This window comes from Myotis daubentonii, chromosome 18 (assembly GCF_963259705.1).
Source record: "Myotis daubentonii chromosome 18, mMyoDau2.1, whole genome shotgun sequence".
NCBI lineage: Eukaryota > Metazoa > Chordata > Mammalia > Chiroptera > Vespertilionidae > Myotis > Myotis daubentonii.
The window spans coordinates 28,508,868-28,530,305 of NC_081857.1; the positions used below are offsets into that span (position 1 = coordinate 28,508,868).

A 21,438-nucleotide genomic window follows, 5' to 3' on the forward strand; every position below is an offset into this window, starting at 1 on the left:
CCTCTCTGGTGTTTGGTGGTAAAGGGGAGAGAGCGCAAGTAGGGTGGAGGGCATAGAGTCAAATGCTGGAGTTGGGGAGGGTTATTTTTTAGAACACCCAGCACAGCTGAGGGTGGGAGAGAGGAGGTTAAGCTGAGGGAGAGGTAAAGTGAGGGGCCATGCCGGGGGTCTCTGCAGAGAGAAGAGGGCAGAGGCACTGGTTGGAAGAGGGTCATGGGCCTTTGTGAAGGGAGGGGGGGGGGAAGGTGGTGTGGGGGCGTGGAGAGGGCACTGTTTGTTGGATATTGGGAAGGATGTAGCCAGATGGAGAGGCTGATGGTCTTTCTATAAATTCCATCCACCAAGAGGTGAACCCAAGGGCTGCAGTGGGAAAGAGGGGCTGAGTTGGAGTCACAAGAAATGTGGGGGAGTGAGGGACAGCAACAGCAGGCTGCGCAGGGACACCTGCCAGTCATCACCCAGCGGCGGATCAGGTGTTGCCTGGCCAGCAGACAGGAGCTGAGGCTGAGCAACAGCGTTGGCCTGAAAGGCAAAATCTGAGTCTAGCAGTGGCTGGAGGGGAGGAAAGAACTGTCGGGCTGGTCTGGGGGTGGGAGGGGAGCTCAGGGCAGAAGAGCTCCAGGGAACAATCACCCCCTAACCCTGGCCCTCCTCCCCCTGACGCCTCCATGCCTAATCCCCTGACATCGTGCAGCCCTCTGCGTCCTCTGCTGCAGAACTCTGCTCCCACCAAAACAGCACAGGGCCGAAGCTTTGTCTTTTTAATAAAAAATAAACTGTGACAGGCAGTTTTCTGAATCCCAAAGCAAAGGAAAGGGGAAAGGACAGAGGGCAAAGGGTCAGCTAGGGTAAAGACGCGAACAAGGCTCAGATTACCACTGCCATTCTAGCCAGGCCAGAAGAGACCACCGCCGCCCCCACCTGAAGCAGGAAGGAAGGTAGGTGGTCAGTGGTGCACATAAAGGGGCAGCCCCCTGCTGAACCCTAAAGATCCCTGGGAGAGGGGAGAACTGGTGTCCAGGGACAGCGGCTATCAAGTGGAGTCTCCGGGAGCGGCGTGCGAGCTGATGGTTGCTTAGATGTTTGTGGGTTACCCCAGGGTCCTGGAACAGCCAGATGCTTTAGGGTCTCCTGGAGCAGTATGTATCTGGGGGGTCCCGGCTTGGCCAGAACTGCAGGATCCTCTCTAGGTCCTCCTATCATAGCCTCGGTCCAGGCCTGGGGCAGCCCCCGTCTGAGAGCCCACGCGCTTGGCACAGGGGAATCCCGTAGGGGAGCCAGCCACTGTGCCCAGCCCACGGAGTGCTATTGGTGGCACAGAGTGGCAGAGAAGCTGCTCTTGAGGGAGGACGGTGATCTTTTGTGCTGCTCCCCGCTAGTCAGGTCCGCACTGCTCCAGGCACCCCGTCAGCACGGCCAGGCACTGCCCCACGGCTCAGTCTGTGCCCAGAGTTTAAGCCACCTCGGTGCCCAGGTGGTTGCTGTCGGCGTCCATATCACCGGAGGAGGTCCTGTGTTCCTTGGGGAGTTGGAGGTGCTGCTTCCTGCTCAATGGGGCCTTCTCCCCAGGGGGCAGGTTCCCACAGCCCTGGACCTTGCCCCGGGCTCGGAGTGCCCCCAGTCGGGAGAGGAGGAGGACGATGAGGGCTCCTGAAAGCACTAAGGCGAGCAGGACAGTGACAGTGAGAAAGTGGGGCCAGTAGGACCGCTGGGCAGCCAGCGCGGCCCCACCACCGACCCTGGTCAGCGAGGCCTCCATGCGCTCCCGGGGAATGCCGGCCAGTTCAGGGTCCAGGGCCAGGGGCGGGTCTTGGCTGTCCACCCAGTAGGAGACCACAGGATATGAGAAGCCGTTCTCGGTGGCCAAGCACTGGTAGAGGCCTCCCTCCCCGTCCCGCAGTAGCAGCAGGAGGGAGCCATTGTAAACCATGGAAGAGGCTCCTGCCACTGTTGCCGTCCCGTGAGTCCAGCGGTAAGAGGCCAGGGCTGAGAGGTGGGGGCAGGGGAGCTCCAGGATGGAGTTGGGAACGGCCAGGACTTCTTTAACTGTAGGTGAAGAAAAGGGGGCAAAAAGTTAAGGGATGTGGGGGAGAAGGAAGAAGGAGAGTGTCTCTAATCCTTTGTCTGGACTCCCAATGAAATCTCCAATTCCCATTTCAACTCCCAAACTCAACTGACCCCTCCCTATCTCCAATCTGGACTCGAAACTGACTTCCAGTCCATCTCACTCCAACTCTGACACCAAAACCAACTTTACCCTCGACCCCGAATCCCACCTTAGAACTCCTGTGCCCTCTCCCGATAGCCAAGACCCAAATCCATTGCAACTCTGGGGGTTCAGGTCTCAAGCCAGGCAGATGCTGGGGAAGATATTGAGGCAAGAATGCCTGCCCTGCCGAGAAGTCCCCCCGAGTCTCTGCGCCTCCCCTGGCCCCACACTCACTGATTTGGGGGCGGCTCGGAGGCCGGAGGCTCCTGCCCATGGGGCCATTGGCACAGGCCCACTGCGGGTTCCCTTTCTCCATGTCCTGCCTCCAGGACGTCCTGAGAAGGCAAGGCAATAAAAAATCATCCTTGAAGACAAAAGTGGGAAGAGCAGGGAGGGATAAGTGGGAAAGAAGTTGGGGGTGGGGGTGGGGAACACATGAGATAGCGCAGAGACCCAGGATGCTGGAGCAGCTTCTAAACTGCTGGGTGCAGCCTGTCCCTGGAGGAGCCCCCGGGAGGAGGGGGATCTTGGAGGGACTGTGTCAGTAGCCCCTAAAGAGAGGAAGAACAGGGGCACGAGCGGGGTAGAAAGAGTCCTGGCACCATCCAGGACTGGCACTCACGGCATGGAGGTGGGCAGGAGGCGGCAGAGTCTGGACTCAGGGTCCCAGGCACAGTGGGGGTCCCGGGCAAGGACACAGTCCACACAGCTCTCATAGACACTACAGTTGGCTCGGGGAACCCTGACGACACCTCCTGAGAAACCTACAAACAGTGCGCCCTGCGAGAGCGATGGAGAGTGTCAGGGTGCTGCCCGCACACCTAGCCAGGCGCCAGCACCTTAGGCCCGCCCCCTGAGTAGGTCCCTTCTCACCTGGGTTGGGGCCAGCTGCAGGTTGCGAACAGGCTCAGGCTCAGGGAACAGCTGCACCTCCTCTACCAGATGCGCGCTGCTGCCCCCACTCACCACAGCCTTGTGCAGGAGCCCTGTGGCTGTGGAAAGACAAGAGTTGAAATGGCCTCACCTCTTCCCCAGATCCCGCCCATCTCCCTCCCGACTCCAGGTGGCCTCCCCGCTGTCAGCAAGTGCTCCCTGAAGCTTCACGTGCACTGGGCATGGACCTGCCTGACCGTTTTCCTCTGTGCCACGGAGATGGAGAGCTCTTGTAAACAGCCTGAAATCCCTGCCCCTGTCCTTCCTGTGCAACCACCTAATAGCTCCATCCCTGCAGGGACACACATTCTCTGTGGGCCTGGGCCAGTGGACAGCTGAGTGCTCCCGTGGAAAATCACATCACCAGCCTCCCTCGCCTCCATAAGTGTTTATACTCAAAGGCACTTGAAGGAGTTCTATCCCGGCCGCCCTTTTATTTTTATTTATTTATTTTTAATCCTCATCCGAGGATATTTTTTCCATTGATTTTTAGGGAGCATGGAAGAGAGAGGGAAAGAGAGAGAGAAACATTAATCTGAGAGAAACACATCGATTGGTTGCCTCCTGCAGGAGCCCCAACCAGGGCCCGGGCCAGGGAGGAGCCTGCAACCAAGGTACGTGCCCTTGACAAGAATCGAACCTGGGGACCCTTCAGTCTGCAGGCCGACAGCTCTATCCACTCAAGTCAAACCGGTTAGGGCTTATTTTTATTTTTTAAATATATTTTTTTATTGATTTAAGAGAGGAAGGGAGAGGAAGAGAGAGAAATAGAAACATCAATGATGAGAGAGAATCATAGATTGGCTGCCTCCTGCATGCCCCACACTGGGGATTAAGCCCGCAACTCGGGCATGTGCCCTGATCAGAAATAGAACTGTGACCTCGTGGTTCATAGGTCGACACTCAATCACTAAGGACTGACCACCCTTTTAAAAACTGCAACCACTCTGATTGGCATTACTGATCCCCCCTCATGTTAGACTAACTTTCTAATCTCATAACATCTGACGCCGTTGACTTGGGGTGTTTGTTTGTCTCCCTGCACTCCACAAGGACAAGCTTCCTGTTTGTTTCTTTCTCTGCTGTGCACCCGGTAAGTGCATGGCTGGTAGGGTGCTTGGTAACAGGTCCTAAATGAATGAATGAATGAATGAATCTGATAGGTTTCCTTCCACTAAAGCTCACGGTCATCCCTTCACCAGGCTCTCAATATATAGGCTTGGCAATCTTCCACGCTCCCCTGTGACTCTCCTGCTTTCCATAATGACTATTTGCATCCACCCCTCTCTCCTCAAACCTCCCACCTTTCCCACCCCTCACTCCCAGCTCAGGACCTGCGTCCTCCTACTTCACAGAGAACACAAAACCTTCACATAAGAGCTCTTTCTGCTGTCCTGGCCAGTGTGGCTCAGTTGGTTGGAGCGTCGTCCCATATACCAAAAGGTCTTGAGTTTGATTCCTGGTCAGGGCACATACCCAGGTTGTGAGTTCAAACTCTGGCTTCCTGCTCCTCTGCAACCTCACCTGCCAATTATCCCCTCGCCTGCCCATCTCTCACCATCTCTCTCCCTACTGGATCTTGACAATATTTCCCATATTTAAAAAGAGAATGCTGGCTGGACCCCCACACCCTCCTCCAGTCACCCCCTTGCTCTCTTCCCCTTCACAGCCACGCCTCCTGAAGGAATGATCTCTGCACTTGCTGTGTCCAGTTCCCCTCTATCCACTCGCTCTTTACCTCTCTGACACGGCTTCCCCCACAAAATAAGCAGCTCTTGCTAAGGCCACCAAAGCCCTTGTGAGTATCCCCCCAACCAGACTGAAAGCTCACAAAAGGTAGGGATGAGCTGTTTTGCTTCCCCACTGTATTTTCAGAGCCTAGCAGGGTGCCAGGCACATAGTAGGTGCTCAGAAAACACGTTCTGAATAACTGCATGAGTGAATAAACGCAACGATTTCCCTCCTCAGTTCCAGTCCCCTGAGGGACGTCCTGAAGCCGTCTACTCACTGGTGCCCAGGTACATGACCAGATGGCTGTGCCCATCAAGGCCCTGGGCTGTCTCCACTGCGAGTCGTGTGTACTCCACACCAGACTTCACCAGCAGGGGCGTTCCCACCACCTGCTCATCCATCAGGAAATGGTTCTTCATGAAGAGCAAGGCTTTATCAGAGGAGGGGCCCACCGAGCACTGAAGGGGGAAGAAGGCAGAGCAGGTCAGCTTTCTCCACCCATTGCCTCTTCCCTCCCTTCTCCCCGCTCTGCTGATCTCCTTTGTTCCCTCCTTCCTGGCATTCCTCATCTCCAGACGGTGGTTGGGCTTTGCATTCTAGCCTCCACATGCCTGAGGTCCCTGAACAGTAAAATGGGCCTATTACCAATATATGACAGGTTTGCTGCGAGGATGAACAGTAAAATACATGAAAAGTAATTAGAACAGTGATTGGCGTGAATTAAGGACTCAATAAATGTTAGCCATTATGGCTTTCCTCCTCCTCCTCACCTCCATCAAGGATGCCTGGCAGCCGGCAGGAAGCAGGGTGAGAGCCCTTGGCAGGCAAGAACCCTGTTTCACGCATGTCTGTAGCTGGAGGCTTGACACAGGGCATGGTACACAAGTGGTGCCAATAAATGTTTGCTGAGCCAGTGATTAAAGGAAAGATAGCATATAAAAGGGTGGTGTGGCAGGGAGTGTTTCTCATCAAGGTTTTGCATGAACTTGCTCCATGACTCTGGGAGAGTCTCCTCTCCATTCTGGGCTTCCTTTTCTCACCCATAAAATGAGGGGTTGAACTGGCTGTTCTCTAAAGGCCCTGCCAACACCAGAATGCTAGGGCACCTGTGCTATGACCTTTAGTCAGGACCCTTGTCCTTCATATCCGAGAGCACTGTTTTAGGGTCAACCCCAACTCTGTCACCTACAAGCTGTGTCCCCAGACAAGTTCCTCCACTTCTATGAGCTTCCATTTCCTCAGGTGTAAAGTGAGGCCATAGCATCTACATGGCATTTTGATGCCAGGATGAGCACAGGCACCTACACTGGCTTCCTCCCAAAGGGATTCTTTACAAAGGCAAACCTACAGGGATGGGGAGGACTGGAGAGAAGGCATTTGGAAGCTGGGAAACAAAGGAACAAATACTAAGAGACTTAGCAGAAATAAAAAGTCTTCTTCAGACGATCCTGGGGTAGGCCAAAGCTATCTGATTTATAAGACAGTCTCTAAAGCTCATGAATTAGTGGCCCCAGTCACTTCTGGAAATGACTTAAAGAGGGGCGCCGAGTAAAGAGAATTATTTGAAAATTTGTTTAAAAAGCAGGCAGATCTCCTCCCAGCCCCATGTTCCTGCGTGACTGTCCCTTCCATGCCCTGGACCAAGACTGGAGGTTTATTCGTGGGGACAGAGGGTCTCTGGATGGAGAACAGCAGGCACAGTTCGGAGGGACACCACCATGAAAGGGGGCAGTAAGTGCAGGCAGGCACAGTACAGGCGGATACTCTTCCCCACTCCCAACCATCTTCCCCCACGGCACCCTGACACCAGGAACCAGACCATCTCCTTCCGAGCAAAAGACGAGGAGAGTCTGCTCTCGGAACACCGACTAGAGGTTCCAGAGGAAAGGTTTTAAAATACTAACATTAAAGGTCCCCAACAAAATAGCCCAGCTTGACCATCCTCAGTGCAGCTACAATGGAACTCAAGTTGCCAAGTCATACCCAGGGGCACAGAGTTTCCAAACAGCCTCCTGGTCCCCTGCTCTTAAATATGAGGAGGCAGCCAAGGATGACCAGACCTGTGAGTAAAACCATGACCGTGAAAGAGACCATGCAAACAAACAGAGAATATAACCAAATGAAAACCTAAGAAGAAACAGAAATGATTCGGAGAAAAGAAAACTTCACACCAAAGTATCATTACTATCTTTAAAAATATATATATATGTATTTTTTATTTATTTGAGAGAGGAAGGGAGAGGGAGGGAGAGATAGAAACATCAATGATGAGAGAGAATCATCGATCGGCTGCCTCCCACACGCCCCACATGTGCCCCCAACCGGGAATAGAACCATGACCTCCTGGTTCATAGGTCAACCCTCAATCACAGAGCCACAGCTGGGCTCATTACCATCTTAAGAGAGATAAGTGAAGAGAGAGGACAGCCAGATATTACATACATCTTGAAGAAAGGACACACTACGTGCCCTTGACCGAATTGAACCCAGGACCCTTCAGTCCATGGGCCGACGCTCTATCCACTGAGCCAAGCCAGCTAGGGCAGAAATGATACATTTTAGCAGAAATTTAAAGTCTGGTAGAAGGATCGGAAGGTAAAATTGTGACACTCTTCCAAAAAGCAGAACACAACTAAAGCTTTGGGAAATAGGAAAGGTTTTTAAAAGTTAGAGGACCAGTCCAGGAGGTCCGGAAAGAAGAGAAAACACATTCTAACATTAGAACGTCAGCTTCATGAGGGAAGGACTTGTTGTTTTATTCACTGCTGTACCCCCAGTGCCTAGAGCAGTGACATGTGGCTCCAAAAGTATTTGTTGAGCCCTGACCGCTAGCCGGTTGGCTCAGTGGATAGAGCATCGGCCCATGGACTGAAGGGTCCCGGGTTCAATTCGGTCAAGGGCACGTACCTCCGTGGCAGGTTCCCCAGCCCTAGTTGGGGTGCGTGCAGGAGACAACCAATCGATGTGTCTCTCTCACATCGATGTTTCTCTCTGTCCCTCCCTTTCTCTTCTACTTTCTCTAAAAATCAATGGAAAAATATCCTCGGGTGAGGATTAATAACAACAACAAAATTACATATATATATTTGTTGAATGAAATAGGAGGAAATAGTTCAAGAAAACTTATTAGAACTGAAGGAACTAAATTTCCAGGCTGAAGGGGCAAACTGTCCAGCACAATAAATGAACAGAGTCTCATCAAAGCTCAACAGTGTGTGAAATTTTCAGAAGCGCCAGGGACAAAGAAAAGGCCCTACAAGACTCCAGTGAGGAAAAACCAGGGGACATTCAAAGAGTGAGGGATCATCAGAATAGCCTTGGACGTCTCAACAGCACCACTGGAAGCTAGAAGATAATAAGCAGGCCTTCAAAGTCTTCTAGTCTAGAATTACATGTACCTGGCCATACTATCAAATGTGAAAGTAGAATAAAGACATCTTCAAAAAAATAAAAGAAAAGACATTTTTAGACACTCAAGATCTCAAAAGATTTTACCGCTATCTATCCCTATCTAGGAATCCACAGAGACTATCCTCCACTAAAATAAGATAGAAACAAGAAAAGAAGAAGCCATGAGATGCAAGAAACATGACATCATCACAAGGAAGAGGCAAAGGCAATGCCCAGAATGATGAGGAGGGGAGATTCCAGGATGGCCGCTGTGCACGAATGCAGAGGGCCTCCAGTCTAGACGGCAGTAGTCAGGGAGGAGTTCCAGGAAGATGAAACTGTCAGAACATGGAAGGGGTCTGTCTTCAGAAGAGATTCAGATAATTGAGTAAGAGTTTGGAGTTGGCTGCTCTGTTTGTGGAATAGCCCCTCTCTGTCTCACTGTTTCACTAACAAATTCTTTTACTTAAAAAAAAAAAAAAGCCTGGGGTTAAATTAAAGATAAGAGTTTAGAAAACAAAGCAAACAAAGAAACATCAAAAGAACTACTAATCCCAGGGAAAATTTTTTAAATGCAAAAGGAGAAGCAATCAGGGCTTACTACTTGGCTCACTGGTGAATAATAATATAAATCTAGATCTAACCAAAATTGCTATAAAACTGTTGGAAGATGAGGGTTGGGTGCACTGGTGTGTTCGTAAGGCAGCTCTGGAGTGGGGGTAGGGGAGCCCTGATTTGTAGTGCTTGCTGATTTCCATGGTTTATACTGCCACATGGTTGATTTCAAGTTACCATTGTAATGCCACTGGACACGAATTTGGAAAGAGAACTGCAAAAAGAGTTCTTGCTAGTTGCTGCAAGCCAGCTCCAGCACACGACTGGGGGGCGGGGGGGGGGGGGGGGGGGGACAGGTAAATCCTCACCTTAGAATGGGAATGCAGTAGATACTGCCTGAAGCTGAAACAGCGAGATGTAACAATAAAAGTATATTATTTAGAGATTTGGAGATAAACACCAAAAGAATCAGCTAAAAAAATTGAAGTTGGTTTTCTCTAGGAAGGGAAATAGGGCTTTTTTGGTAACCAACACACGTAAATCTGTATGATTCTTTAAATAGTGTACACAGACAATTCTGATTTTTAAAAAAAGTTAAATAAGAAATGCAGGTGAAGCCGAAACCGGTTTGGCTCAGTGGATAGAGCGTCGGCCTGCGGACTCAAGGGTCCCAGGTTCGATTCCGGTCAGGGGCATGTACCTGGGTTGCGGGCACATCCCCGGTAGGAGATGTGCAGGAGGTGGCTGATCGATGTTTCTAACTCTCTATCTCTCTCCCTTCCTCTCTGTAAAAAATCAATAAAATATATTAAAAAAAAAAAAAGAAATGCAGGTGAAATGCCAACACAGTCCTTGGCACAACCCATGCTCCCTTGTTTCTCAGGGAGATCCCTCCCTTATTTGATGTGTACGGAGCTGGGGTAAAAGGGGCTGCTCTGTGTGTGGGATGGGGCTGGACACCTGAGGAATGGGGGCAGCTGGACCCAGTAGATATCTCAGCAGATAGAACTGGTGGTGGCCGGGGGGAGAACTAACATTTGTTGGGCATCTATTATGCCACGACAGGTACTTTGGTAAGTGCATTATGTGAGTGTCTCCGGGGGGAAGAGGGGACTTGGCTCAGTGTGGGGGCTGGTACTCACACTGCCTGGTCGAGGACTGATATCAGTGACCCCAAGAGTAGTCCATCGTGAAGTGTCTTTGTTCAACTCCTTGTACTTCCCCTCAAAGACACGCTTGATGTCCTTGAGAGAGAAGGCACAGACAGCTGAGCTCCTGGTCCCACTGATTTGCCTGGAGACAGCCAGAGGGGACATGGTCTGTGATCTCCTCTGCTCTATGAGGAAGCTCCCCCTCCAGCCCTGGCCTGCCCTTGGTGAGGAACCCCAGGAGGGCAGGAATGTGGAGGGCTGTGCCAGCCTCTAGCTGCCTCTCCTTCCCCTAGTTGTGGTAATAAGGGCTAGGAGGGCCCCTGACTCTGGCCCATTTTAGGATGTGAAGTGTGATTATCCTTAAAGAGAATGAACTGGGGGTCAGGCCCTGGGGTTGTACCCATGGGAAGGGCAGTGAGTGTAGCCAGTGCCTGACAGGCTCCAGATGAAGCCCTCCTCCTTTACGTCCTGTGGCTTCCTGGTCCTCAGAGAATGAACCAGAACCTGACTACAAGACTACTATTCCTTCAGCCCTGGTCTGTGGAGACAGGTGTCTCTCTTGTTCTCTCTAACTTGACTGTGGCACACACCGTGTTCTAAGTTCTGGGTGTCATAGATACCAGGCCCTGCTTACACCAGGTATCTTTGGTACCTGACACATTGTCAGCCGATCCCTAAAACGCTGTGGGATCAGACCACAGCCAATCAGTTCACCTTTCTTAGGCTCCAGCAATGGATATATTTTTATCTTATGACGCCGATGGTGTTTCTCTCCTTGCTCTGGCCATTAGGAAGCTCGGCACTAAATTTGTGACTTGGCATCCGGGGACTGTGTACATGACCAACGTTAGTAATATGTTGATCCCATCCCCGGCTACGCTTATTCTCCTTTTATTCCCATTTCTTTATGGGATATTTTAATTTTACTTTCCTTTTTTATTTTATTTCTCTTAATGGTTGCCTTTTGTAAGCTGCCTCCTACCCTTTTTGGAACCAGCCAGGATATAAACTAGTAAGAACTTCTCTGAGCTACATTTTTTCCCATCTACATGAAGGGCAGAGATCAAATTCCTGGGAGGTATTTGGACTCACGTCAGTTCCCCGCCCCTCCCCCCCCCCCCCCCCCCCGCTCCCCAGGGAGCCCCACTTCCCCCCGGGGCTCACCACTGAGAGGTGAAGACTGCGTAGACGTGGAGGTCGGTGGAGACATTGCCCGGCAGCAGGACGGCGTGGCGGATGACGTTGAAGGGCAGCTGGCCGGGCTGGGCGCACACCAGCTGGGCCTTCAGGAAGGTGGTCCACTGCTTCTGCAGCAGCCGCTCGCCGCCCACGTCGTTCTAGGGGCGAGGCTGGGTGAGGGGCGCGGCTGGGTAAGGGGCGCCTCAGGCCCCACGGGTCCCCGCCCCCGCCCCGCCTTCCCCTTCTCCCATTGGGCTCTAGGCTCAGCCCCGCCCCTTCCACCTCCCCATTGGCTCGTCCACGTCAGCCCCGCCTCCCGCCCAGGCCGACCTTGCAGACTCGGGCCACTCTGGACGTGCGGAGCTTGTCGAAGAAGTCAAACTCGCTGGCTGTCTCCTCGAAGAAGAAGTAGACGACCTGGGTGGAAGGGATGGCTGCCACAAAGGAGGCGTCCGCTGCGGCGGGGGTGGGAGGGTAGGCAGAGAGGCTTAGGGTTGAGCCCCTGGGTGCCCTGGGGCCCCCTTGGTGAAAACCCTTGGTTTGGCCCTGGAGGCCAGGAGACTGGAGGCCTCGGGTGCCAAGGCTGATCCAGGGTAGCCGTGGGGGCGGAGGGGAGGAGGACCGCTACTTCTTTCTTTATGTCACACGAAAGCTTCTTGGGGACGGGAGCTCCGTCTCCTTCCCTGCTGTGCCCCCGGTGCCTACCAGGACTGCCTTGCACGTGGTATGCCCTTAACAATGAGCAGAGTGACTCGGGGGAAGGGGACCAGACCTGTCCTGGACGGGGCTCAGGTTCTTACATTGCAGCCAGTGGAGGAAATTGTCCGTCTTGAGCACAGGCAGGGATCCCAGCGCGCGCATCAGGACGGGCTCGCTGCCCAGGAAGTTGTTCATGGTGCCGGAATAGAGCATCCCGTCTGGGTGGGAGGAGGACGGACATGATCGGTTGGAAGGGCCCTACCCGGCTCAGACCTGCATCTGTCTGGGGCCAGCATTCACATCCGTCTCATTCCTTGTACGCCTTCCTGTGGAGCCCCAACGCCCAGCTCCTAGCCCCACGGAGCACCCTGCTTAGGAGGCCCTTCTGCTCACAGGAAGTGGCCAAGCCTCTTTCCCGCTACTCCCCAACACAACCAGCCAAACCACTTGCCAAGTAGAATCACTCATTGTTCCCAGAAGGTGGCTGGTTTTCTGTTTCCACACCTTAGGTCCTACCCTTCCCTTCCTGGTGGCCCTTCCCCACCCATCTACCTGTCTTCCAAGGTCCCACTCAAAAGCCAAAGGCCATCTTCTCCGAGAAGCAAGTTGGGAAGTCTAATGGTTTGTGTCTGGGAGGGTAACTGAAACCCCTACAGTTGTTAGCACAATGCCTGGCACACAGAGGAGGTGTCACACGGAGCCTGTTTGTTGAACAGTTGGCTGGCTCTCGGGCCTCTTCTCTGCCTGAGACCCTTTCCAGACCTTCCTGCCTCTCTCCCCACAGCCATCTCTCCTCACCTCCTTTGTAGCAGCTTCAGCAGGAGCTAGTGGTTGGGGTGCCCAGTTTCCCCTCTGATCTTGTGCTCTGAGGCTCCTGACTTTCCCTCCCTCTGTCCCCTGCCTTTCAGGAAACTCAGATTCCATACGTCACAGAGTGACTTGGGAAAGCAGATGTTGGGATGGACCAGGGAACCTGATACTCACCTACCAAGACGGCCGTGTGCTTATGGGCAGGATCAAAAGGGCTTTGCCCTTTCCCCTCCACAACCTTGTCCTCCGAGATGGGCAACAGATAGGAATTTTGGAGTTCCTAGAAGCGGGCAGAGGATGGGAGACTAGAACGCCAGTCTCATATCTGGAAAATGAGGGGTGTGAGGGAGGAAGGTAAAGGGACATAGAGGGACATTGGTCTGGGGCCAGAAGCTCAGGAGGTTTCCAGAGCTGCAGAGGATGGGCTGGGAGTAGATGTGAGGAGGGAGGCTTGGGGCCTGAGAGCTGGGCGCCAGGTAACTCACAATGAAGGTACAGGCAGGGCTGAAGGCGAAGGTGCCGCAGGCGTAGAGGTGGGTGGCGTTGAAAGAGACCAAGACACGAATGAAGTTGAAACACTGGGTCTGGAGGAGATAGAGAATTCAGGCCTCCAGCACATTTGCCCCAAACTCCTGGGCCCCCAACTCCAATGCTCCCTCACTTCCTAGTGGGAAGAAGGGCTGGGCAGTGGGGAGGCAGTCCGTGTATGTCTTCATAGAACGCGATGCAGGCAATAATCATGCGAACAAGCTGGCTCTGCCGCCTGCCCCACCTGAGGGTTCTCTACTCAGAGCCCCGACACCCCCACCTCTGCTTACCTCATTGCTCTTCTTCTTAAAGGCACAATCACTCTTTTTTTTGTCACTGGCTGGCCAGGATATCTGAAATGGGGAGTTGGAAGTGGGGAGATGAAGGGATATGAGGTGTTCAACTCTAGCTTTGACTTGCCATCCCCTCCTTGGCTCTGGGTGTGAAATCACCAGCAGCGATTAGTGATCTGCTGAGGGACTATAATAACATCAGTTGGTGACCAGAACTCACTCTGACGATACTGCTGGTCATTAGGATAGTGCTCCACTCTAGACCTGAGTTTGGATCTAGGTTCAGCCATTTCCTGGCTGAGTGATCTTGGTCAGTTTCACAGGCTTCTGGAGGGCACCAGTAGGCAGTATATGCAAAGCACGTAAGGAATGCATGGTGCACAGAGCAGCAGTTGTCTTGTCAAACCACACATTTCCCAGGGAAACTGTTTAAATGTCAGTTCCTAAGTCACACCTCAGGAAATGTGCCTTTTTAACTGGCAACCCATATGTGCAGGTGGCCTACAGACCACACTGAGAAACACAAACCGTGGAGATGCTCCGTCCTTGCTAGCTCCCTCCCTCCCCTTTTTACTTCCTTCTCCTTTTCTCCCTCACACCATTGCCATCAACAGGTGACTAAAATTTAACATAGGCCTGCTCTCCCTCCCCGTGGGACACGCCCACGCCTCTCTTCCCTCTCAGGCGTGCATCTCCTAAACTCTAAGGTCCCCCAGGAGACTTGCAACCAGGGGAGCAAGGGGCAGCAGCAGCTTGTCCCAAAATGAGTGTCCAATGAGCCAAAGTAGCCTGGCCTAGGCTCTGCCCTGTTGCTTTTTCTATCCTCAGTCTCACTATCCCCAGCTTCAATAAACATACTCTAAAAACACAAACAACAACAATTAACACAGAAGCTTCGGTGATTTCTACCAGTGGGTAGATATCACATTATTGATTCAATTTGAGTCAATGTTCCTCTCGTGTGTCAAAGATTTCCATCTCAGCCATTTTAGCAATTAATATTATTCAACCAGTAATCAGAATACCAATGAATAGTGAGGCCACGATAGTATTTCTTGCCTGTTTACTGACCAGATACACATAACAAGAGTTGCTGATTATTACTGGATACAGTTGACCCTCAAACAACACGAGGGTTAGGAACAACCACCCCTTGCGTACTGAGAAGACCTCATATAAGTTTTGACTCCCCAAAACTTAACTACAGAGTCTCTCAGTATCCATGGGGGATAGGTTCCAGGACCCCTACATAAAAGTCCCTTATATAAAATGGGGTAGAACATCCATGGATTCCCAACCACAGATTGAAAACGCTGGTTGAATTCTCGGATGGGAAATCTGAGGATACAGAGGGTCAACTATACAATTACTGGGGGGGCGGGGGGGGGAAATCTGTATAAAAGTGGACCCGCATAGTTCAAACCCATCTTGTTCAAAGGTCAACTGTATAGATGACAGAAACTGGGCGATTATTCACCCAGAGGCAGCGCAGGCACGGGGCATCTGCTGGCCCCCTCCTCACTCCCAGCCCGCACCCTTTATCCTGGCCTCCTCACCATGTTCGTTAGCCTCGGCACACCTGGATCCTGGATATTCAAGGCCAGAATGGCCTCTCGGGCCCCCACGTAGAGAGTGCCTCCATCGGCACTCAAGAGCAGAGTGTCAAAGTCCTGGAGGTTCTTCTGGTGGAAGAGGCTAAGCACCCTGCGTCCGTCCCCTGTTAGGAGGCGATGAGAAGGGTGGTGAGTGAGGAGCAGCTGGCGGGCCAGCAACTGATTACTGAGATACAGGTCGGGGGAGGGAAAGGGCTGCCAGAGTGTGCCCCTCGGGCCTTGGCAGCTGGACCCATTCTTCATCAGCAGCTCCCCCTTCACCCACTCCGCTGGCAGCCATAGGAACTTCGTGTGTAGAGCCCACAGTAGAGAGGGGAGGCAGCCAGAGACCAGTAATGACAGCCTGGGAGGGTGGCCCACACCCAAGAGACAGAAAAAGGGACAGGAAGTAAAGTGAGGCATGACGGATGCTCTCCCAGGCCTGGGGGGCTGCCGTGGGGAGGACACATGGGTGCTCCCTGGCAGGGGGAGCAGAAGGCAGATAAACTGTAGGAGGTGTTAGCAGCCACAAACAGGAAAGTTAGACACAGGCCTGTGTCAGAGTAGCTGTGGGTTGTAGGGTTCCACTCACCAACCCCACTTCCTTACCCTCCCCTTGCAAGAAATTTCCACCACAAGAATGACTGCCTTAGGCTGAACAGAAAGAAAGCATCTCTCTTCAAAGGCCCATGGGCATGCCTGGATGTCACCTGGACAGGGGAGGTGAGCCTGGGTGGCTCTTCTAGGTCCTCTCTCTCACCTTGGAGTAGATGGGGGTCTGTGTGTTCCTGTCCCGCTGGCCATCAGCTCCTCAAATCCTCTCTCATGGACACATTCACACTTTTGCATTAGTTAGAGGACTGACTAGCTAATTGTTACCTTTGAAGGCTCAGAGTCTGAGACAGGACCAATAGGAGGAGTTGGGGAGTCGTGTGTGGCCAGGGCCGGCCTCCATCGACTTACATTAAACGCCCCCTTACAGAACTGATCATGACTGTTTGTTTGCTTCCCTTCGGGACTATGAGCACCTTGAGTCTTGTTTATGCTGCACCCAACACAGAGGAGGCCTCGCCATCGACGGGCAACATGCATTTCCTTTATACCAGCCGTTCTCAACCTGTGGGTTGTGACCCCTTTGGCGGTCAAACGACCCTTTCAGAGGGGTCGCCTAAGACCATCCTGCATATCAGATATTTACATGACGATTCATAACAGTAGCAACATGACAGTCATGAAGTAGCCACGAAAATAATTGTATGGCTGGGTCACAACATGAGGAACTGTATTTAAAGGGCCAGAAGGTTGAGAAACACTGCTTAGACATTGCCCCAGAAAGATGCTACGTGCCCAGGACTCCCTGCCCCCACTGCTCCTACAGGCCCATGTCCTTTCCTGAATCTTCTCCCTGGAGGCGAGTGTATCAGCAGCCCCACAGCCTCAATAAGAAAGCAGCCAAGCTGTGCCTCCAGGGCTCCAGGGCCTGTCCCCCAGCTGGGCCACCCTCAATTCTCGTATCCCTGGGGTCCATGGTACTAGACTTGCCGTGGTCCAGCCTGATCTGTGTGGTTGGCCTGGAGCAGCCTGAGTCACCAGGTCCACAGACTGTCTTCTACGTGGGCCTTGGCTTTGGGGGGAACTGAGGGCAGGAAAGCAGTTTTGGTTCGAAGTGCCTGCTTAAGGACGGCGATATTTAAGGAGGGGAGGGAAAACCACCAGTTTTGGAGAACCTGAAGTTGTGATGCCCTGGCCACCTGGCCACCTGGCCCCTCGTCTCTCTTTCCTCGCGCTTCACCCCAAGTGGTTTCATCTCTCACTTCTGACTCAGTCGGAACCTCTATTTCTGGCTCTCAGTCACTCCCTGGACATCTCTCTGTTTCTCCGTGTTTCTTCCCCTCCTCCATTCATCTCGCCTTCCTCCACGCCCTCCAGCTCGCTGTTGCCATCCCCACGCTTCCCGGACATCAAACACGTACCTGCGTAGTATCGGACCCTGGGAATGGGCTCCTGCCCACCGCCCCCTGTGGTCGTTGTTGGCAGCAGCAGCAGGAGCAGTTGGAAGAGGAAAAGGCCTATGAGGCTCCATGGGTCCAGGCCCAGGGCTGGAAGGGCCATGCTCAGCCAGAGGCTGTCACCAGATGGCTCTGGGGAAACAGACACAGGGGCACTCTCTGGGTAAGCAGTCCTCACCACATCCCCCCCTTCCGCCACCCCCACCCCCGCCCCCACTTAGACCAATCAGAGAGCCCTAGGCAGCAGAAGTGTGTAGGGCAGGGATGACAAAGTTTCCTGTCCCGAGGGCCGTGGAGTAGTCTCACTTCCATCACGCTCACAGGCCTCAGCCTGCAGCCCTACTCTCCCTTCTGGGTAGGAGGGAGTTGCTCCCCATCCTGTTCTTCTGATCTCTTTTCACCAATAGCCCTGCTCTGCCTTTTCTCGGCTTACTCTCAGAGAAGTCCTGGCTAGCTACTCTCTGCCTGCCTTCCTGCCATAGCCCAGAGCCCACACCATTGCCTGGCCCCAGGCAGGGGAATGTGGGGGGGAACAGATTCCTATGCTCAAATATGAATTCCTCAGACCTGACTCTCCCGGCTCTTTCAGATCTGTGAGTACCCCGTCTCTCATACTTACCCCTGTGCTCTGACGACCCAAGCCAGGGACTACGTCTCAATCAGCGGCTCTGACCTCGGCCCGGCCAGCCGGGCTCGGGTCTTTGATGTTGAGGCTTACCTGGCCCTCGTCTTGCAGGGTGGCAATGAGAGTACATACAGCCCCCAGGCTGGCTCACAGCATTGCCAGGGAAGTGGCCCAGGGCAGGAAGTGGCCCTGTCTCCCAGCCTCTGCAGCTGCCCACCACCCCTGGACTCTGGTCTGCTGCTGTCTGTCTGCTCAGGTCTCTGCATAAACTTCTCCTCAGGTCCGCCGACCCCAGCCACCCGTCTCATCTCACGTACCCTTGAGCCAGCCACAGTGTAGAACCCAGGTGTCTGGACTCTTGGGTGGAGGTGCCATCCAGAAGAAAGAAGGTGAGTGGGGGCCCCAGCAGCAGGGGACAGAGGTCTCAGCCTGGCTGGGCCAAGAGTGAGACCCGCCAGGTACCCATCGTGCCAAAGCCAGCACTGGGAGTTCTGGGCAAGGGAAACCAGAATTTCTGCCTCTCGAGTTGTGACAGATCCCGGGCTTGGCGGAAGTTGGGAGGAGACTAAAGGGAGACACACCTCTCTCTTCCCCCCTCCTCTCACCTCTGTCTATCCAGAAAGTTTACTAGCAAAAGGCCAGAAGGCCCGGCCAGCGTGGTTCAGTGGTTGAGCATCAACCTATGAGCCAGGAGGTCACGGTTTGATTCCCAGTCGGGGCACATACCCAGGTTGCAGGCTCGATCCCCAGTGTGGGACATGTGGGAGGCAGCCAATCAATGATTTTCTCTCATCATTGATATTTTTATCCCTCTCCCTCTCCCTCTCCCTTCCTCTCTGAAATAAGTAATAATAATAATTATATATATATATATATATATATATATATATATATATATATATATATTTTTTTTTTTTTAAAGGCCAGTCCTCTCCCCCTAAAAAAAGGCCATCCCTGGCCAGTTTGGCTCAATGGATAGAGCCCATGAAGGGTCCCGGGTTTGATTCAGATCAAGGGTATGTACCTCGGTTGCAGGCTCAATCACCAGCCCTGATTGGGGCACATTCGGGAGGCAACCAATCAATGTGTCTCTCTCACATCGATGTTATTCTCTCTGTCTCTCCCCCTCTCTTATAGAAGTCAATGGAAAAAATATCCTTTGGGTAAATATTAAAAAAAAAAAAAAAGGCCAGAAAGTTTTATTTATTTTTTTTTAAATATATTTTATTGATTTTTTTACAGAGAGGAAGAAAGAGGGATAGTAAGAAACATCGATGAGAGAGAAGCATCGATCAGCTGCCTCCTGCACACCCCCTATGGGGGATGTGCCTGCAACCAAGGTACATGCCCTTGACCGGAATCGAACCTGGGACTCTTCAGTCCCCAGGCCGACGATCTATCCAGTGAGCCAAACCGTCTAGGGCCAGAAAGTTTTTAGATCATTTCTCGTTCCTCTATCACATCACATCTAGTCTCATCAACAGAGCAGGGGTTTCTCCTCTTACTCAAGATTTCCCGGACAGGAGTCATGACACTGTCTTCCATATTCCTTTTTCTCCTACCCACGGTGCTGGGTCTTTCCACTCCTACCTGCTTGGAAGTCCCTGCAGTGGTCTAAACCAGCAATCGCCAACCTTTTGGACCTCACAGACCACCAGTGGTCTGTGGATCACCAGTTGGCGACCGCTGCTCTAAATTTCTAACTCCCACTTCCAGCAGAGCCATGATCTTATAAAAATAAAACAATCGCACACCGCCTTATTCGTGGCTTTGCTGAGGAAATCCCTCCTGTAGTCTAATCGCCATCTCTCTTAGGGCGGCATCAGGGCAGTGGGAAGCCCAGAAAATTTCCCATCTGAGTTCATACTTTTCAAACATGCTGTGGAGGCACCCAACCCCTATAGTGGCTGCTCACTTCTCCCCCGGGGCTCCAGGGGGAACCTCGTAACGCAGGGCTAATGAGGCATCCAGCACCCAGAGCTCCGTGACCTTCAAAGGGGGTAGTTTCCTGCCCACTCAGCCCGAGACAGCTGACTGCTGGTTATAAAGAGCACAGCCATCCCAGGGCACATCGACTCCAATAAATAACCCCTCTCCTTAAGTGCACATTCCTCACTATCAGGAAGTCCTTCCTGTATCGGCACTTCCATCCCTCTCGCCACAGCACCAGCCTGCAGGGTGATGGTACAGCCCAGTACAATCCTTAGAAGAATTCCTGGTCAAAGGCTGCTCAGCCTTCTTTCCTTCTCCCTCTGCTCCCATTTCCTCCTATTTTACTGAGGGTTGGTCTTAGGCAGACCCTTCCTGACAACGGTTTCTGTCAAGACCTGCCTAAGACTCCCTCGGGCTCTCACGGAGGCTGGTTGCCAGGTCCTTGGGAGAAGCCGTGGACCGAGCCCCCCAGAGAAAGTCTTCCTGATTCTCAGAATCAAGGGACACTCCCACCCAGACCCCACCTTCTGTGTCTCCTCAACCCCAGCTCAGATTTGGGAACCTACCCTGCCCCTGGGCCTCTCTGCTTGAACAGATTGGCTTATCTGGGTCACTGGGAGGAGTTCTATTGGGGGGGTGAGGGGGGTAGAAAGTCCAGCCCCACCCTCCCAGCCTGGTGCCCTGTTCTGGCCTCTCTGGAAGTGTTAGATTAATGCCCTGGAATTACCCTTCTTCTCCAGACCCCAGGCATTCTCCTCCTAGCCCCAGGCCTTTCCCCAGCCCTCCAGCCCACATGAATCAGGCTGGGGCCTACCCAACAATGTTAGCAGATAGGTACCCCCAGGACCTCATCTTACAGATGAGGGAGCTGATTCAGGGAGCTTCCACAGCGAAAAGTCAGGTTAAACTCAGATCGGCCTCATTCCAAGCTAATCCCTTAGCTCTCCTTCTCTGTAGAGTCCTGCTCCAGCCCTGGTCCAGGAAGCTCAGCCTCTTGGATGGAGAAGGCAAGTAGGTGGAGGTGACAAGCTCTGGCTCCTCTGAGCTGAGAAACAGTATCTCTGGGGTGATTCCTGAAACCTCTGGGAAGACAGGCCATCAGGTACCACCTCCTGCCTCCACAGGGCCTCCTGGTCCAGCTCCACGGAAGAGCCTGATGGAGAGGCAGGGCCACCTGCCCCTACCCACTGACCCTCTTTTTGTTGTTGTTGTTAATATACTTTTATTGATGTCAGAGAGGAAGGGAGAGGGAGAGGGAGAGAGAGAGAGAGAGAGAGAAACAATGATGAGAGAGAATTATCAATTGGCCGCCTCCTGCACACCCCTCACTGGGGATCGAGCCTGCAACCCTTCAGTCTGCAGGCCAACGCTCTATCCACTCAGCCAAACCGGCTAGGGCTGCCCACTGACCCTCTTGCACCAGACCTCTGGAGTCAGACTCAGAGTCACTGCCATCTCTCCTGTTGCAGCTGGCAGAGCCCACAGACAGGCCCCGCACTCAGAAGGGCCCTCGTTTCCTCTAACCTGGCCGTCGAAAGTCTTGGTCATTTCTGAACAAGGGGCCCACATTTTTAGTTCGCACTGGATCCCACAGATGGTGTGGCAGGTCCTGCCTCCAGCATCAAGGAAGCTCTGAGCTGACCCCTCACTATAGAAATGAGCAAACCAAGGCCAGGAGGAGGAAGTGTCCTCTGGGCTGGAGTCAGGCAGCAGTTGTGGTGGAGGGGTCAGGTGTTCAGGGAACACACCGAAGGGGCCATGCCATTTCAAAGCCCTGATGTGGGGGTTCCCCAGCTCCTTTC

At 52.9% G+C, this 21,438-nt stretch overlaps 1 protein-coding gene across 3 annotated transcripts; it reads right to left on the minus strand.

Moving 5' to 3' along the window:
* Positions 1-745: 745 nt before the first annotated feature.
* Positions 746-18,223, minus strand: SEMA4A (semaphorin 4A). Of its 3 annotated transcripts, none has more exons than XM_059675285.1 (15): positions 18,022-18,223; positions 17,044-17,211; positions 15,035-15,195; positions 13,476-13,538; positions 13,143-13,241; positions 12,832-12,937; positions 11,949-12,065; positions 11,479-11,603; positions 11,134-11,306; positions 9,961-10,111; positions 5,151-5,331; positions 3,083-3,201; positions 2,832-2,989; positions 2,444-2,544; positions 746-2,046 (listed from the first exon to the last, which is right to left on the minus strand). In XM_059675285.1, exons 1-15 carry the CDS (start codon positions 18,077-18,079, stop codon positions 1,454-1,456), a joined length of 2,373 nt encoding a protein of 790 aa, XP_059531268.1. In that variant the 5' UTR covers positions 18,080-18,223; the 3' UTR covers positions 746-1,453. The 3 variants fall into 3 exon arrangements, with proteins under 3 accessions (XP_059531268.1, XP_059531269.1, XP_059531270.1); XM_059675286.1 differs by having other exon boundaries at positions 17,798-18,209; XM_059675287.1 differs by having other exon boundaries at positions 17,699-18,209.
* Positions 18,224-21,438: the final 3,215 nt, after the last annotated feature.